Source organism: Crotalus tigris, unplaced genomic scaffold (assembly GCF_016545835.1).
Source record: "Crotalus tigris isolate CLP2741 ecotype Arizona unplaced genomic scaffold, ASM1654583v1 scf7180000017987.690289119674:8195010, whole genome shotgun sequence".
Lineage (NCBI taxonomy): Eukaryota > Metazoa > Chordata > Lepidosauria > Squamata > Viperidae > Crotalus > Crotalus tigris.
The window spans coordinates 5,675,464-5,686,673 of NW_024096758.1; the positions used below are offsets into that span (position 1 = coordinate 5,675,464).

The 11,210-nt window shown below is 39.9% G+C and overlaps 1 protein-coding gene across 1 annotated transcript; it reads left to right on the plus strand.

Moving 5' to 3' along the window:
- The first annotated feature begins 655 nt into the window (after window positions 1-655).
- Window positions 656-10,948, plus strand: LOC120309082 (lysophosphatidic acid receptor 6-like). The gene is made up of 2 exons (XM_039345901.1): window positions 656-706; window positions 7,540-10,948. The coding sequence occupies exon 2, from the start codon at window positions 7,631-7,633 to the stop codon at window positions 8,585-8,587; it is 957 nt and encodes a 318-aa protein (XP_039201835.1). The 5' UTR covers window positions 656-706; window positions 7,540-7,630; the 3' UTR covers window positions 8,588-10,948.
- Window positions 10,949-11,210: the final 262 nt, after the last annotated feature.

Genomic DNA, 11,210 nt, shown 5'->3' on the forward strand with positions numbered 1-11,210 from the left:
AATGTGTCATCAACAGAGCCCTTACATTGTCACAAACAATCCAAGTCCAGCCTCTCTTGAATCCCATTGACCTTTACCTGGCACCAATTCAGATGTAAACTATAGTTGACTAGATTCTTATGTATAAGCTTAAGCAGTAAATCTTTCTGAATTGCAACTTAATGCATAGTCCGACTTTGCACCTGACAATGATGTAACACGTACAAAAAAGACAGAGTTGGGTCATACACTTTGTGGCATCCCCCTATGCCCACACCAGACTTAATGGACTTAGCATAATACTGGGTTTAGTGACCAGGTTGTGCAAATTAAGCCATTGAATATTTGAAGATAGATTCCCATCTAGGATGAGGGTTTGTAACTCTGCTAAAGGCTTGTGTAACTCTTAAGGGTCTTCTTAAGGAAGGAATCCTTTCCTATTAACAGAATGGTTCTAATTTGATGCTTGCGGAGTTTCAGCCTGGAGATCTTTTACCTTCCCCCACCAGTAAATAGTTTACAGAAAACGTTTTGAAAAATGTAACTCAATTGGCACAAGTACTGAGATGACTTCTGAGAATGTGGTTTCTATCATAGGAGGTGGAGTGTGGTTTTCTTCAGCTTTAAATTTTAAACAGCAGGAAGGAAGATGATTGTGCTGAAGACATACAAGCAGGTGATCTCTTCAAGCAGCTCCTTGCTCTTATATTCCAGGATGTGAATATCTGTGAGTAAGTTTTTTGGAAAAAGAGGAGGAGGTAGATGTTCTGATTAAGGGAATACCTGAAGGAGAGGTTGCTTGAAGATCTATAGAGAAATTTCCCACCCTGACTTATATAGTCACTCTGTGTTAAGTAGACATAGATACCTTGGATTGTAATGGTTATTCTTAAATGGTTCTTTCCCTCTTCCCATTCCTTCATAATCAGAGGTGTAATACCATAATTTTTTCAAGTCGAAATAGTGTCAGATGAAATGTTCAGTAGTAGAAGTCCAAATGGTGTAGTTTATCTACAACAAATTTCAGACAGATTACCTCGAGTGTCCCAAAGGTGCTTTTCAAAAGGCAAGCGGTCTTTCTTGGTTTTTTTCCTTAAAAACGTTTTGCTTCTCATCCAAGAAATTTATTCAGTTCAACTGGGACAACCACTGTGGATGATTGAAAATCTCCATAGACATTTCCTTGAGGGGTTCTATGCAAAGATATGAGGGAGCATTTTGTCAGGGCATCAGAAATTAGCTCTGTCCCCAGAAATAAACCAGTGGTTAAGCCAGCTAATATGGCTCCCAAAATAGGGTTACAGAACTGCTCAGTAACCCTATACTGGGCCTTTTTGACAGTCTATTTCAGAAATGACTGGCTGTCTTTTTTTCAATGCTCTAAGCTAAAATGGAATTGAGGAATTTGTAATATAGCATTGATGTTCAAATCCAACCACTGTCTTAGCATGTTATGCAAATCAACTCATCGTATGAAGTCATACTATTGTTAATATTATATGTTATTATGTCACTATGTTGTAATTGCATTAGCTATAGCTAATATTACATGCTATTATGTAAATTACATTGCAGAAATTATATTCTACTGTTTATTGTGTGTGAACTAACTGAAGATTTCTGACACATAGGTACTATTGGGGTTAAAAAAAATTAGCTCAAGTCATAATATCTTGCTCTACCTTAAAATTCTAATATTAGTTGAATCCAGTATATAGCTGAATAGGGAAAAGATCAGTGACTTAATCCATGAAACCCTGAAAGTTGAAGAAGGATTTTCCAGTGATTCTTCATGAAAACTAAAGTATTTGAGGAACAACAACTACCTTAGAGTAACTAATAATGGTTAACTGGCATGTTGGCGAAACAATCCAGAAATAAAGTAATGACCTCTTATGAAAAATATCTAGCACAGCTGGGAAAAATACAGAAAACAGTACAGTAACTATAATATTCTTATATTTTTAATTCCAAGAAAAAATAAATCTTCTAATTTAAAGGTAAGGGAAGGTTGGGATATGATATAAAATTATGCATGACAGAGGAAAAAATAAAGTCAGGCTTTTCTCCTTTTTTAGGACAGTATTAGCTCTAACAGTGTATAATTGTGAAGAAAAAAATCACAGAAAGAGGGGTGCAGGCTTGGAAGTACTACAAGCCTCTTAAAAGAGTAGAACTTTGATTGGATTTAGGCAGAATTTGTATGGCTTGCCTCAGTCGCTTCTGTACTTCAGTCATTGCCAAGTACAGAACCAGTTTAATCAAAGTTGAATATAGAAAAGAAACAATTGAAAAACCAATTTGTTAAGTGAAAGAACAAGCCAATGGATGATAGATACATTGAAAAGTCAATAAAAAGCACACATGAGGTTGGTTAATATCAGTATAAAAGAAAGAAACTGAAGGGTTGTTTTAGCAGCTCAAGAACTAATTGACTAATCCCATGAAAATGAACATTAAGCATATAAGAAACAACAGCCTTTGTAGTGGAAAGGGTAAAACAACTAACCATCTAATCAGTGCCTGCAACAAAATTATACAAACTGAGTACAAGAAGCATCATGATCACGTTGCCATAATTATACATTAGAAATTTTGCTAGAGGTTTGGATTTGAATATAGCAAGAACCACTGGGACCATCAAGCTGAGAAGTTTTTGAAAAATGGATGAGCTCTTATGGATTTTAAGATCCAGACAGACAGGCATCTTGTTCATAACATGCCTGATATAAGTTATTGAAAATAAAGTATAGTTCATTGATGTTACTTATACCATATGATGCTAGGACTGAGGGGAAAATGTAATTTGGAAAAAAATACAAAATACCCAGACTTGCAGATCAAAGTTGAATCTTTACGGAAAAGAAATCTGTTATACCAATTATGACTGGACTCCTCAGAGCAATACCTAAAGGACTCCCTTGATATTTAGAAATTTTGAACATATTGTACCTGAATACCATAATGCTACAAAAAAAGAGACTCTGCTAGGAACTGCCTGAATTCTCAGATGCTACCTTAATAGGTTAGGACATTGGTTAGGATTTGAATTATTATACTTCCAACAGTCTTAGATTGTGACTTTAATCATGATTACCAATAATAATAGGTGGATAAAAATGCCAAATTCAGCCTGAACATCTGGCTGAGTGTGCAACAAATCATAATAATTGCGTTGCTATAAGATACAACCACAGCATGTTGGTAGCTGCAGGCAGAGAGCTACGGGCTGACTGGATTTAGGCAGAATTTGTTGTTTCTGTCTTTATGGCTTGCCCGGAACAGTTCAATCATTTCCTCACACTTAAGACTGTCATAGCATCCCCACAGTCATGTCATCAAAATTTGGGCACTGTTAACTAGCGGTTGGAATGTCCTGGGGTCATGTAATCACCATTTATGACTTTCCCAACTTCCAGCAAGCAAACTCAATGGGGGAAGTTGGACTTGCTTAATGACTGTGTGATTCACTTAACAACTGCAGTGAATAGCTTAATGGCCATGGCAAAAAAGGTCATAACATCAGGTGTGAGTTACTTAAGAACCACCCTGTTTATCAACTAAATGTCTGGTTCCCATTGCAGATGTACTGTAAATGGAGGACTTTCTGTAAACTAGATGTGACACTTTTTCATGCTATCTGATATACATCTTATCTATTTAATTTCCCTGCATGTTTTTATCAACTTCACAAGATCTAATTTATGCTTCCTTTTTCTCAGTTATATCTGTGGCAAATGCAGTATTTCAATCATAGCAAGAATGGCTATTAATTTTGGCATATTTTGGACAGTGTGCCTAAATGCAACCAAAAAACAGAACATGGGCATCTGTTACAAGCCACAATGCTTGCAAGAGCAAAACAGAATGATGATATGTGTTTTAATATCATAACCCAAATGATGTAATGATATACAGATAGTCCTTGACTTGCAACAGTTCATTTAGTGACTGTTTGAAGTTACAACGGCATTGAAAAAAATGACTTATGACTTTGCAAATATTTCATGAAAACACGGTATACAGTATAGTCATTGGCTCCAAAGTTTGTAAATTTGTGTTCTCTCTGGTGTATATCAAGTTTGCAAATAAGGATTCAGAAATCTATGGAACTTCATTTTTTTTTTTAAATTATACATCTGATACCTCATTTTCTTTGATATCTGTTTTGATATTATGACCTGAAGCTCAGTTTAGGGACTAAACATAATTCTGTTTCAGAAAGCCTGCAAACTTGTAGGATGGCATATCCTAAGGATGAGCCATCTTTTTACAGAGATGATGTATACCGATTAGTCAATAGAATAGAATAGAATAGAATAGAATAGAATAGAATAGAATAGAATAGAATAGAATAGAATAGAATAGAATAGAATAGAACAGAACTGGAAGGTACCTTGGAGGTTGTCTAGTCCAGCCCCCTGCTCAAGCAGTAGAATCTATAGTAGGGGACGATCACTTGACTATGAGCTAGCAATGTGCAGCAGCAGCCAAAAAAGCTAATACAATTCTGGGTTGTATAAACAGAGGCATAGAATCAAGAACACGTGAAGTATTAATACTGCTTTATAAAACCCTAGTAAGACCACACCTGGAATACTGCAGCCAATTTTGGTCACCATATCACAAAAAAGATGTTGAGAGTTTGGAAAAAATTCAGAGAAGAGCAACTAAGATGATCAAAGGCCTGGAGACCAAAACATACGAAGAATGGGTTTGGCTAAAGAAAAGAAGAAATAGGGGAGACATGATAGCAGTGTTCCAATATTTGAGGGGCTGCCACAAAGAAGAGGGCATCAAACTATTCTCCAAAGCACCAGAGGGCAGTACAAGAAACAATGGTTGGAAACTGATCAAAGAGAGAAGCAACCTGGAATTAAGGAGAAACTTCCTGACAGTGAGGACAATTAACCAGTGGAACAGCTTGACTCCAGAAATCGTGGGTGCTCCATCGCTGGAGATTTTTAAGAAGAGGCTAGACAGTCACTTGTCTGAGATGGTAGGTTCTCCTGCTTGAGCATGAGGCTGGACTAGAAGACCTCCAAGGTCCCTTCCTATTCTATTCTATTCTATTCTATTCTATTCTATTCTATTCTATTCTATTCTATTCTATTCTATTCTGTATAGCACCTGGAGTGGTAACTTAGTGCTTATAAATCAAACCAATCTTCCAACCAGTTTCTAGCTGAATCTATCTAGAAAAAACACTTCTTTTACCCAAAACATATGGCTGTTTTGAAAAGCTGCTTGAACTCTTGGATTTTAAAAGTCTGAAGGATGGGAATAGAGTTCCTATTTTATACTGTAAATTATTAACTGAAGGTCAGGGAGAAAACTCAAGATAGATGAAATCTTTTTAATTTATTCAGCAAATATTATGGACCGATGGGCATCTGTTACCTCTCCAACGTCATGGGGCTGTGGCAGTTAAACCCCATTACCCACTTCTGTTGCATCTCTGCAAGAAACTTCTTGGCATATTCTAGATCAGCTAAAAAATTGAGATATCTCTGATCTAGCTACCCACTGAAAAATTCTGGCTATAAAGTGTGGGTGTCTAGCTCCTTTGCAAGATCTCAGCCCCAGTACACGCTTTGCTGCTTTCATTGGATAAAACTGAACCAGACATTCCCTTGGCTTTTCCCTGCTTTATAGATCAGGTGTCATGGTTCTGACAGATGAAACTCTTCAAAGAACTTCGAGGCATTGTTGACCTTTATTTGAGTAGCATAGCATCTGCACGTACATAGTCAAAGCCAAAATCTGAATTCTCCTCCCTTCAGCACATAGTATCAAAGCACAATTCCCTCCTCTAATTAACAGTCATAAATCACATTCTCCAATTAGTTTGAATTGCAGGCTTTCCCTCCAGTTCTTCAATCCGCCATTTCTTATCGTCTCTTATTTCAAAAAACCTTGGTTCTCACACTAGTTACAATATTGTTATGTCTAGCTAAACTCCCATGCACATTCCTCCCCCCCCCCCCAGTATCCTCTAATTCAGTGGTTCTCAACCTGTAGGTCGGGACCCCATTTGGGGTCGAACGACCATTTCACGGGGGTCGCCAAACAAGGCTGTCCGCCATTTTTTCCCCTTTTCTTTAGCCACGCCTCTGGCACCCGGTGATGTATAAGTGGTTGGGGGTCACCACAACATGGGGAACTGTATTATGGGGTTGCGGCATTAGAAAGGTTGAGAACTACTGCTCTAATTCTATCTCTAATTCTAAGAGTAAAACATAAGAAGGAAAATGGTTGCATCTCCATCAAAGCAAGAACATCCAGTGTTAGCAGCATTGACATCAGGGACCATAAACCTCGACTGATTCTTTGTCAGACTATATGAATATTTGTTGATCACTGTTGGACTGCTTCCTAATAGGGCTTTATTTCTTTAACTATTAGCTTTTTTTCCTTCCTTTTTTGCTATGTTAAATACCACCCCTGGCTTACTTTTTCCTCTGCATCATTCTGCAACACAAAGATTTGATCTATGAATTAGCTGAACTTTGCCCTTAAAAACTTAATAGCAGTTAGCTAAATTTCCATTTGCAATGCCACAGCTTCCTGTCTGATTGGTGAAGTTTAGAGGGTTTGTTTTAAGTAGTCCAAAGACTGTTCAGGTTTCAGAAGTAAAGTCTAAAAGAGTGCAGTGGGAGATGACTAAGAAAAACCATTATTTTGGAAGAAAAGTTCCACCTTGAAACTTGGGGTAAATTTCTCACAAGTTGCACAAAATAGATTGTCCTTAGCCCCAATATTGTTGCATGAATAAGGCTACAGGGAGCTTAGTTTGAAATAGATTGGATTTAAGCAGACAGAATGAGAAGGAAAACTAATGTCCTGAAGCCAGGACAAGAAGCAACGGATGGAAACTAACCAAGGAGAGAAGCAACCTAGAACTAAGGAGAAACTTCCTGACAGTTAGAACAATTAACTAGTAGAACAACCTGCCTCCAGAAGCTGTGAATGCTCCAACACTGGAAGTTTTTAAGAAGAGACTGGACAGCCATTTGTCTGAAATGGTATAGTGTTTCGTGCCTGAGCAGAAGGTAGGACTAGATGACCTCCAAGGTCCCTTCCAACATCATCATCATCATCATTATTATTATTATTATTATTGATCATCGCACAGTCAGCCAGATGTTCAGACTGGATTTGGCATTTTGTCTATCTATCGAGTCCTTACCCAGGACCTGGGATAGGCAGATGTGGATGTTTGATGGTATTACAGATATCGTCACAGGATGGAAGCAGTTCCTAGTAAGGCCACCTTTTGCAATTGACTAATAGCGAATTTGTCAATGCCAATGGTGTTCAAGTGGTGCTCCAGTTGTTGTTGTTGTTGTTGTTGTTGTTGTTATTTTTATAACTCAGGAAAGATTTGGTTGTATAGAACTTTAGAGTGAAACCCTAAGTAAGGGGTTTGATAATGATACATTTTGTGGAACTTTATAAAGTATCTCACGCAGACAATATATGAAAAATAAGTATCTGACCTTGGCAATTGTAGTCTCACAAATATAATATACATTGCAAATATCTTTTTTTTTAAACTAGGGGGAAGGCATCACCTGTTTCATGCTAGCCAGGATATATGATTTTTTTTTAAAAGACTGCAAAGTGTGGATCTGCTGCTAGACACTTAAAGATGAATTCCAGCAACTGCAGCAACTGTACCAGGGTACACGATCTGGTCTTTGCCAGTAGCTACTCACTAATCTTTACGATAGGCCTCCTGCTGAACTCTACAGCTCTGTACATTTTTATCTTCGGAGATGTTGTTCGCTCCGTCACCACCATCTACATGAAGAATCTAGCAGTCTGCGATCTTCTGCTGTTGGCATCAATGCCTCTGAGGATATACTACTATGGCTGGCAACCTAAGCTATCTCAAACCACATGTGAAGTGGCAGGCCTGCTACTCTTGGTTAATATGTATGGCAGCATCTTCCTTCTGACTTGCATCAGCTCAGACCGCTGGATGGCTGTGCGCTTTCCACTCAGCTCCTGGGCACAAGCCATACGTCGACAAGCCAAGTACATCTGTGTGGGTATATGGACCTTGAGTATTGGGGGAGCCATTCCCACATACTTGGCTGCCAAGAATGCTACAAATCACAGCAGCACTCTCTGCTTTGATGAAAATCCTCACTATATCACAAATGCTGGTGTTTCCAGTACTATGGTGCTATGCTATGCCATTACATTGGTTGTCACTGTAACTTCCTCTTTTAATTTGCTGCATGTTTTCCACCGGAGTGTAAGTGTGGAGATGGAACTGATCAATATATCCAAGATCAGGTTAATGGTAGTGACGAATGTGGTCATCTTTCTGGGTTGCTTCTTGCCCTACCATTTGACAGTACTTTGCTTTCTTGTACGAGGGTTGAATGAAACAACCAAACAGGTGTACAGATATGTCCTGCTCTTATCTTGTGTGAATGCTGCCCTAGATCCTCTGGCCTATTATTTTACCACTGAGACCTTCCAACAACAAGTACCCCTAGAACCTTTTCTAAGGAGCCGGGCTTCACATTGTGACTACGCAGAAGAAATAATGCTGTCTGGCCAGCCCTTGGAAACACAATCTCCCTCTGCATCTTGAACAAGGAAGAGGCCACTGCAACAGGACAGCTTTTCCACCCCAGCATTTGCCCTTTTACAGTAATATGGTATAACTGCCTCTCTCAGATAAGAATTCCAGGACAGCATACAGATTCAACAGACAGGTGAAGTTCGCTATTTCCTTGGGAAATTATAAAGTCTCCAGTTCGCTCTGGGAAGTCCATTGGAGTTGGGCAGTCAATAAGTTTAAATGAAATGAATGAACAAACCTGGCAAAAGCTTCTCAAACACTTGACTATGGCATAAGTAGATAAGGATCCCTGTTTCAGACTTGAATGAAGCCACTTCAAGTAATTGTTTGTCCTTAGAAGGACATGGTGTTCAGATTTGAAGCAAAATAGTGTACTGAATCTTCACAGGCAACCTCTTTCCCCTGGCTGATTCTTAAACAAGCTCTGCCTTTTCCAAGGCTTGCACCCTAGCATAGAGGTTCCCAACCTTTTGGGCACCAGGGACCGGTTACGTGGTGAGAGGTTTTTCCGTGAACCAGAGGGGGCGTGGTTTTGTGTGCTGCCTGCATCCCGCAGATGGGGCTTTGCTTGTTTGTGCGGACCAGTTGCTGGATGCCGCAGCCTGGTACTGGTCCACCAACCAGGGATTGGGGACCCCAGAAAGGGCTCAGGAAAAGATGTATTTGAGTTAGAGAAGCATTAAGATGGTGGTAGAGGCAATCCTTAACAACCATAATTATGACCTGAATTTCCATTGCCTCACAGTTGTTAGTGAGTCACACCCAATTTTATGAATCTTCTTTGCCATGGCTGTTAAGTTAATCACTGCAGTTAAGAGAATCAGGCAGTCATTAAGTGAATCCAGCTTCCTGGATTGACTTTGTCAGAAGCTGGCTTGAAAAGTCACAAATGGTGATATGACCCCACTGCAACCTTTGTAAACACATGCCAGTTGCCAAGTGCCTGAATTTTGATCATGTGACCATGGGGATTCTGCATTGGTTGTAAGTGTGAGGACTGATCATAAGTCACTTTTTTCAGTGCTGTTGTAACTTTGAACAGTCGCTAAAGGAATGGTTGCAAGTTGAGGATTATCTGTAACGCAGTGCAGTGGCCCCCAACCTTTCCAGCTTTGCAGACTGGGAGAGGGAGAGGGGATGGTTCCGCACAAGTAGCAGGAAAGCATGTGCACGTGCAGCTCTATTTGCGCAAGTGGTGAGCACACATCACTCGCACAAATAGAGCTTTGCACGTATGTGTGCTTACCCATTGCTCGTGCAAGTAGACTGCACACACACATGGACTTGTCCTCAGCTTCCGCAGCCAGGTCTGAATGGGCTTCGGCCGGGTACTGGGCTGCAGCCCGGGAGTTGAGGACCCCTGAAACAATGTGATCCCATTTTGCCTTAACTCAAATTAGCGTTTTCTTTCGTTCAAGTTTTGGAAAAGGCGTGAGTCCTTTAAGGAGCAGCCAACAAAACACAAGTGAATGCCCATGCCAGATCCAAATATGACAGTGCAGTTCCCTCTTAGGCTCCAACACAGTTTATTAAACCCAGCACTACTTTTTCATGGCTTAATTGGAGATCTTGCTATGCTTTTCTCAAGCTGGGTGCTAGATGACAGATGATTGTTGACATGATGAGCATTCCTATTCAAGGAAGCTCTAGCTCTTAATGCAATTCTCTAGAGCAGGGGTGCCAAAATGGTGGCCCGATGGCCAGATGCGTCACATGAAGGCCACATGCGTCACGTGCAGGCCACACCCACCTTGGCTCCACAAAGGCAAAAAACTTTGCGATATGTCATGTGACACAATTCAATTTGACACCCGTGCTCTAGAGCATATTTATCAGAGAGGGGGGGATGTAAAAGATATAGCTCAATTTTCTAGCCAGCATCTGAGATGCCCACAGATGTTCTTGTTTTAGATACCTGATTTGTTTCCACTATCCTGCTGAATCATAGCTCAGCATCTCTTGCAGAGATTGCCAAAGTGTCATCTGGCTCTAATAATATTTTCCCCAAAACTGAATGTTTATAGAGCAGAGGTCCCCAACCTTTTGAGCACCAGGAACCGGTTCTGTGGAGAGAGATTTTTCTGCAGACCGGAGGGGGCATGGTTTTGTGTGCTGCTTGCATCTCAAGGATGGGGCTTTGCTTGTTTGTGCGGACCAGTTGCTGCATGCTGCAGCCTGGTACTGGTTCATGGACCCGGGGTTAGGGACCCCTGTTATAGAGGATAAACTGTCTACCTCTAATGCATGGAAGACTGACAATGCTTGCAAATATGGAATATGAAATTACCAGAAAGACTGGCTCATTTCAGTTTAAAGCATTATAAATGTAATTCAGTACCAGTACATGTTTTGACTGAAGTCATTGGAATAATAAAAACCTTAAGTATATATGGATTCTTTTTTTATCATACACTTGAGCTATGCACCTGAATGTGAAATTTAGAAGGTCAAGGGCACACAAAAATGTAAAAAATGTATTAGGGAAGTAGAGAAAGGCTGCAGTTTTTAAATCAAGGATACACAATTTTTGGGCTAAGACAGCAGCCTTCAAGCTTTTGAGCACCAGGAACTGGTTCTGCGGATAGAGGTTATTCTGTGGACTGGAGGGGGTGTAGTTTCGTGTACTGCCTGC

Bases quoted from the DNA above. Each gene is read 5' to 3' on its own strand.
- LOC120309082 (XM_039345901.1), top strand. From the start codon at position 7,631: ATGAATTCCAGCAACTGCAGCAACTGTACCAGGGTACACGATCTGGTC.